The sequence below is a fragment of the Carassius gibelio genome, chromosome A18 (genome assembly GCF_023724105.1).
Source record: "Carassius gibelio isolate Cgi1373 ecotype wild population from Czech Republic chromosome A18, carGib1.2-hapl.c, whole genome shotgun sequence".
In the NCBI taxonomy this organism is placed as follows: domain Eukaryota; kingdom Metazoa; phylum Chordata; class Actinopteri; order Cypriniformes; family Cyprinidae; genus Carassius; species Carassius gibelio.
The window spans coordinates 29,504,033-29,511,955 of record NC_068388.1 but is presented as its reverse complement, the minus strand read 5'-3'; the positions used below and the strand labels follow the sequence as shown (position 1 = coordinate 29,511,955).

Here is a 7,923-nt window from a genome sequence, read left to right as displayed (position 1 = left end):
TTCACAAAATCTCTGTACGCCCTGTTAAATAAACTATTAAATCCTATTCCGATTTTAAAGATTTACTTACCCCATGTGTTATCAATGAAATTTCATGCAACCAGATACTTTTGCTACTATAAATAACAGTAATAATTTGACTTGGTTCGCTTTGCATTTATGCTATAAACAATTTGCTAATAACACAATCTGAATTAAATGATACTACTGCTACACTCTATAGTACTGAAGTACTACAACTGCTGTAAGCCCAACTGAAAACATGATAGTGAATCCCAGTTAAGATGTCCTACTATTAGCTACATTGTACATGGGCTACTGATTGGAAATTATTTATTATTAGTAGTATCTTTATATTTTAAACAAATTCATTATTATTTTTAAACTATCACTAAACATGACTTTCATTACAACTCTTCACTATCGCTGAACCACAATAGCAAGTGGAATAGAGATGTGGCCCCTTTAAGAATTAGCACTCCCTCTTCTGAGTGCTTTGCAATGCGGCATGACTACATTTATGAGTGAGTATATTATTTTCTGCTGCTCAGTAAGTTATTATGGTTAAATAGGTAAGGCTGTTGACAGTATGGCGTTTCTGAAAAACAGTTGTATGGGTTTACCTTGACTTAAACTGTTAAGCACTTTTAAATGCCAGCTGTGAGGTGTGAATGCCCACAGAAGACATCAAAAGCATCGGAGATTTCAGGCAAATAGGTAATGCCTAATTCACTTTACTAGTTACTACTTTAATAGTTAACAACCCATCAGCCTGCACAATCTAGAGATTCATGACTAAACTATAAATTTGCATGATTTGTAATTTGTATAAACTTGATGAAAACTTATAACCTGTTTAAGACAAACATAGTGTTCCACTGCTTTGAGAACAGTAACCTGAGTTTGGAGAAATGTGTCATTGGTTAAGAAAAACTGTAATATTGAGAATTGCATTTAATTTCAGGACATCACAGGAAAATAAATTATAGTAAAGTAAACTGAAAAAGTCAACTGCAGTAAATAATGTAGTTCTTTCTAAAAATCATCTACACAGGTATGTTAATGATGTTAATGAATAATAATAATTATAATTATAATAATAATACTTAAAATAAAAATGATCTTCACTAAAATAAAATATTATAAAATTATAAAAACATATAAAAGTATATAAATTATGCATAAATAACAATACCAATACACTGTCGAGTACTTGCACTTTATAAAATATAAATGACTTCAAAGCAACTTTACATAATTAAGTTTGCATGTTTCAAAATTCAGTTTCAGGAACTAGTAGTTAAAATTTTCACACAGAACTTTATTGTGGCCAGCATTGAGGACTAGATAATATTCCAGGAGGTAAATGAAAAACATCGAAGCAAAGTTTGGGTTTCCCCATCATCATCATCATCATCATCATCATCATCATTATCTCTTTCTTAGAGAGCATTGAGCTGTAAATAAAACAATTCATTACATCATAAAACATCATTGTCTATTTTATTTGTAATATAAGCAGAAATTATTACTAGTATAATTATTACTAGAATTTCAATTTTACTTGAAAAATCAACATTCCTTTCAGGTTTTCCAGTGTTTTTATAAGCAAACTCACCTGGTGAAGGTTCCTTCCGTATCACTTCCTTTTCAGGCGGTTGAGACCATTCCAGCGTCATGTCAGAAAACCCTCGTTCCACCAGAGCAGACTGAAGCTGAAATCACCAGATCTCTTAAAACTGCTATCAGTGCACTTAGATTTCTGTATGTTTTCCTTTCTCACCTGTGACAGGAGCTGGACTCTCGTTTCAGTTTCAGACAGACTCGAACTGGACTTCAGTTTCATCTTCAGAAAGGTCTTCTTTAGCACCGGACCTGAAAGAGTACATGAACATCCATGGACAAAAAAAACAAACAAACAAAAAAAAAACCTTCCTAATTGCAAATAATAAAACCATAAAATGCATTGTGACTAAAATATCTACAGAAATATAATGCAAATGCATCTCTTCAAATTAAATGGACACAATGGGAGGTTGTCTAATGTTTAAGGTGTAAGGTATATATATATATATATCAGTAAGTCTCGATTGATCTGTCAGCAAATATGTTAATATATTTAAACTATACTTATTGTGCAATACATGTATTTTAAATATATTACTTTTTAATAGGGTATTGAGATATATATTTTGTCAATATAGCACACCCCTAATATATTCAACATTTGTTTAGAAAAAAATATACAAAAAATAAATAAATATGAGAAGTGCCCTTTTTTTCAACTTGAGAACCTGACCCTCAAAATATCTGTGCATGTCCCCGATGCGGATGAACATGGTTTAGTGTCAAAAATAAATGCATTTTATGTGGTGAATTACTGACTGTTGAGAGCATGCAACTCTTGAAATGTATTTTTTTTTAATAAAAATTTGCATTAAAAAAATAAAATAAATGAAGCCATTAAAAGTTTTCAAAAACACTAAATATCCTTGTTTGATCACACCTTCTCCATAGACCTCCACCTCACACAGAGTAAGAAACCTTGAATCTCCAGGAATGAACAGATTCACGTATCGACCATCCATATCATTACAGGTGTAGGTGGAGGAAACACCAGCTGGAATGCTAGAGATCACAGCACATCTAAAGAGAGATGGAGAAAACCTCATTAAGACTTTTACACTTTCTTCATATGTGTTTTTAGAAATGTTCATGGATATTAAAGCCACTGAAATAGGGTCTCACATGGGATTGTTGTTGCCGTTGTTCTCCAAAGAATTCCCGATGCGAATCTCCGTTCCATTTATTCGTTCTGGACAGCAGTCAAGTCTGTTTGTGATGACAACTCTACTTACTCTGTAAATATAACGCAGATCTACCCTCCACCATGGGTTAGTCTGAGCAGTGGTTGAGGAACACGATGATGATGGCTGGACGAAACCTGGATTGAAATCAATAGCTTGTTGAGCAAACCAGGTGCTAATGGTTGATGACTGTGTGACGGTTCTTCCTGTCGCCAAATTACCTGGAAGATGTCATAGTGTCAAGAAATAGTTTTAGTCAGCATATTTTATACTCTTTGAACGTGTTTGAGGAGCTTTTCATCAATCTAGGATTGAATTTATGTAAGATCTGTTTGAACTGGTCAAGGATTCACAATGTCCTTTTCAAGGAATATTTTTTTCCTCTGAGCAGTTATTTCAGGCAATTTTGGTGTAATTGTAGAAGAGGTTAGTATGCTTTAATGTTCAAATGTTTCATGTTTGTTTTTGTTTTTTTGTTTTTTTTCAGTATTGTAGCTCCTCTATGCCCAGTCTTCCTAAAACATGTTGATTTCAACAAAGACCCTGCTATGAAAAGCTCTGGGTGCTCTGATTGTTCAGCTGCATTGTGATTGGTCAAACATCTCAGCTTCATCTCAGCTTCAGCTTCCAAAGCTATTAAAAGAACATTTAATAATGTTGTCAGTTTTACCATCACTTCGAGTCTGAGTCAGATTCTGCAGAATTCCGATTACCAAGCCGATCGATTGGAACCAACTGTGAGATTCGAACATATCAGAGTGCTAAGCTGCTCATGACGCTGGCAGTGTGAAAACACAACAGGCACTTTCTTCAGCACTGCTTTAGAATCCAGTGTGAAACCAGCCTGTCTGAAAATCTGTGCTGACCAGCTGGCCCCCATCTTTTCACAGATCTTCAACAGATCCCTGGAGTTGTGTGAAGTGCCTTCCTGCTTCAAACGCTCCACCATAATCCCCATTCCAAAGAAACCCAAGATAACAGGACTTAATGACTACAGACCTGTGGCTCTAATGTCTGTCGTCATGAAATCATTTGAAAAACTGGTTCTGGCTTATCTGAAGAACATCACTGGACCCTTACTGGACCCCCTGCAGTTTGCTTACCGAGCAAACAGGTCCGTGGATGATGCAATCAACATGGGATTGCACTTCATCCTGCAACATCTGGACAAAACAGGGACTTATGTGAGGATCCTATTTGTGGACTTTAGTTCGGCTTTCAACACCATCATCCCAACAGCCCTTCAGACCAAACTGACCCAGCTCTCTGTTCCTAGCTCTATCTGTCAGTGGATCACCAGCTTTCTGACAGACAGGCAACAGTTAGTGAGACTGGGGAAATTCACATCAAACAGCTGGTCCACCAACACTGGTGCCCCTCAGGGATGTGTTCTCTCACCTCTGCTCTTTTCCCTGTACACCAACGACTGCACCTCTAAAGACCCCTCTGTCAAGCTCCTGAAGTTTGCAGATGACACAACAGTCATCGGCCTCATCCAGGATGGTGATGAGTCTGCTTACAGACAAGAGGTTGAGCAGCTGGCTGTCTGGTGCAGTCTTAACAACCTGGAGCTGAACACGCTCAAAACAGTGGAGATGATCGTGGACTTTAGAAGAAACCCCCCGGCACTTTCCCCACTCACCATCATGTACAGCCCTGTGACTGCAGTGGAGTCATTCAGATTCCTGGGAACCACCATCTCTCAGGACCTGTAGTGTTACAATCACATTGACTCCATTGTGAAAAAGGCCCAAAGGTTCAAAGGTTGTATTTCCTTCGCCAGCTGAGGAAGTTAAACCTGCCACAGGAGCTGCTGAAACAGTTCTACTCAGCCGTCATTGAGTCTATACTGTGTACTTCAATAACTGTCTGGTTTGGTTCAGCAACAAAATCAGACATCAGAAGACTACAGAGAACTGTTCGGACTGCTGAAAGGATTATTGGTGCTCCCCTGCCCACCCTTCAAGAACTGTATACATCCAGAGTGAGGAAAAGGGCTCAGAAAATCACTCTGGATCCCTCACATCCAAGTCACCCCATCTTTTAACTTTTGCCATCTGGCCGGCGCCTCAGAGCCGCAAACACCAGAACAGTCAGGCACAAGAACAGTTTTTTTCGCCCAGGCAATATACCTCATGAACAGTTAAATGTCCCCCACTTGTGCAAATTGCAATATCCTTATATTTATATGTTACCCCTCCATCCTAGTACATCCCTGCATCTTATTCACTCCTATCCTATTTTTTTATATATATTTTTATTTTTTGTGTCTGTGTGTTGTTGTCTCTGTGTACTGGAAGCCTATGTCACTTAAACAAATCCCTTGTATGCACAAGCATACTTGGCAATAAAGCTCTTTCTGATTCTGATTCTGATTCTGAAATGAAACAAAGCACATCTATGTCTGTCGTCGTTTCAATGCCAGTTATAAGCAAAAACCAGAGGACACTGTTTGTAAACATAATTCCATCTCTGCACTTGTGATTGTAAGAACGGCAAACAATATGTGTTACTCTACACTTCACAAAACTCTGCATTTGATCAGTCAAAAATTAAATAAAAACAATTAAAAAAATACTTTAATAGTTAGATTCTCCAAAAATGAAAATTAGTCAATTAATTACCCTCATGTTGTTCCAAACCTGTAAGACCTTCATTCATCTTTCGGAACACAAATTAAGATATTTTTGATGAAATCCGAGAGCTTTCTGATCCTCCATATACAACAGTGTGACTAAGAAATGTAATAAGGACATTGTTGAAATAGTCAATGTGATTATACAGGATTTCCAGATGTACCGTCCTTTATCAGAACAAACTCTTTCTATGGCAACCAGAGCTTCTAATGACAATTTTACCAACTGCCTATTAGATCCTTTTATTTAGAGGATGGGCCTTATTCTGCCAAATTGTGCATTTTGCTTTCTGCCATTCATAATTATATGTGAGCACCGTCTGAGTATAAAATAAGTCTTTGAATCTCACTAGAGTGAACTATATCAAAAAGTGCTGTAATGAAATGAGAACAACATTAAAAAAAGCCTAATGAAACCCTTGAAAGAGTTTAGACTAGGTTGTTAAGTAGCTTTGGATTACCTGGAAAAATCACATAGACTCCCACTTCACAGAGAGTCAGAATCTGTGAAGCTCCAGGAATATCCACAATAACGTAACGTCCCTCCATCCCACCACACGAGTAGCTGTAGGTAGCTCCTGCTGGAATAGTAGGAATTGCAGCACATCTGGAGAAAGATGAAAGAGTGAGTAGCTCCTGTGTTTGTTGCTTATTATTAGTATGATGCCTCTATTGCCGCTTAATGTACAATTATTTGTACAATTATGCACATTTTTATTTTTCATTATTACACATAGAAAACAAAGTTGTGTTGTCTGTATCCATCTTTCCTGTGAGACACTTCAGAGGGAAATGGTGTTGTTGAATTTTGTAATGTTACAAATGGTCTTGTGACCATAGCCTTAGCACTTGACCTATATTCCAGATGGCACATGTACATCTGTAAGATGTCAGTTTTAATTACATTTTAAATCACTTAAAGGCATCTCATAAACCTCTGTTTGACATCTGATAGGAAATGTCCTACAGACATATTGCAGACAAAGCAAACGTTCAAAAGAAAACGTATTGCAGATATGAAAGCAAATGGCAAATAGATGTCTCTGTGATGTACATGTGTTATCAACGATATGTTTTCCTCAGTGTTTGATCTGTACATTATTATATTTCAATGTAATACAACGCAGGGAATGTGGTAACATGGGTATTATAGGTGGAGGTATGTCATTATGTGATCACTGAAGTCCGGACTCGTCCTCTGAATGCTGCCATTTAAAAAAAGAAATTGTTAAACAATAATTTATCCGAGTTTAGAGTCTGTACCAAATATGTGATCAATGTAATAGCATGAATGTATTTGTATTGGGTTGTCCTCATGCACTGGATGCAACACAATAAGCATACAGCACGACCGATGAACAAATTACTCTTATGATCCATTTAGTCCGATTCAGGAAGAAATGACACTTATGAGAGTGATAGGTTTGAATCAATATCTGACTCACTTAACAGCAAGTTTACAGTATTATTTTTATTGAAGTATGTAAAGAATAAAAAAAAGGAATTTTTTATATAAAAAAGGTATTATTTTTTCTTGAGGATTTGATTTTGAATTCCTTTAGGCAGTTCCAGTAAACTTGCTGATTTCTGTAGATATTTGATTTTGTTTTATTACACTATTTTAATGTTTTGTATATAGATAGTGAATATATGAAAAAAAAAAAAATTAAGAAAAAAAATATACGAATGTCAAAGAGACTCACATTGAATTGTTTGAAACATCTGAAGAATCGTTTCCAATCCGAATCTCTGCCCCGTTAATCCTGCTGCTACAGCAGTCCAGTCTGTTAGTGATGGTCACTCTGTTCACGCTGTACGTCTTCATCAGGTCCAGCTTCCACCACGGGTCACTCTGTGTATATGTATGAGTGCAGGTGGAGCTCAACCCATCCAGAGCGTTTGAGGGATACCAGTTGTAAGCTATCGTCGACTGAACAGGTGTGCCCCAAGTTGCTATGTTCACTGGAATATGTTTAATGGAAAAGCTTACTTCTTAAAAGAAAGAATCTTTAGCATCAAATCAGCATTATAATTTCCAAAGGATACATGCCAGTTTAAGTTAAAATAAATATGCATTTCAGGAATACAATTTTCAAACTGCCATCAATCATACTTAATAAAATAAATAATAAACTGCAATTTGTCTTTCTGTGCTATTTAAGTTAATGAGATTTATGTAATATTTACATTGTAAGCAGCACAAACTGACTGACAAAAGATGTAATAGCATTTGATTGACATCTCACCTTCACGTCCTGCCTTCGTTTGAACTGAGAAAAAACCTTGAAATGAGAAACACAGTATTTAGAAATTATATATATATATATATATATATATATATATATATATATATATATATATATATATATATATATATATATATATATATATATAGGGCTGGTAAGCTATTAAATTTTGTATCTAATTAATTGCATGATGTGGTGATACATTAATTAATCGCATATCAAATTTGGAGAAATT

General features: G+C 36.0%; 1 protein-coding gene across 1 annotated transcript; it reads right to left on the bottom strand.

Moving 5' to 3' along the window:
• Positions 1 to 1,442: 1,442 nt before the first annotated feature.
• Positions 1,443 to 7,553, bottom strand: LOC127934432 (uncharacterized). Its single transcript, XM_052531807.1, has 8 exons — positions 7,541 to 7,553; positions 7,146 to 7,404; positions 5,904 to 6,049; positions 2,749 to 3,028; positions 2,507 to 2,646; positions 1,784 to 1,875; positions 1,578 to 1,715; positions 1,443 to 1,457 (listed from the first exon to the last, which is right to left on the bottom strand). Exons 1-8 carry the CDS (start codon positions 7,551 to 7,553, stop codon positions 1,443 to 1,445), a joined length of 1,083 nt encoding a protein of 360 aa, XP_052387767.1.
• Between the last annotated feature and the right edge of the window lie 370 nt (positions 7,554 to 7,923).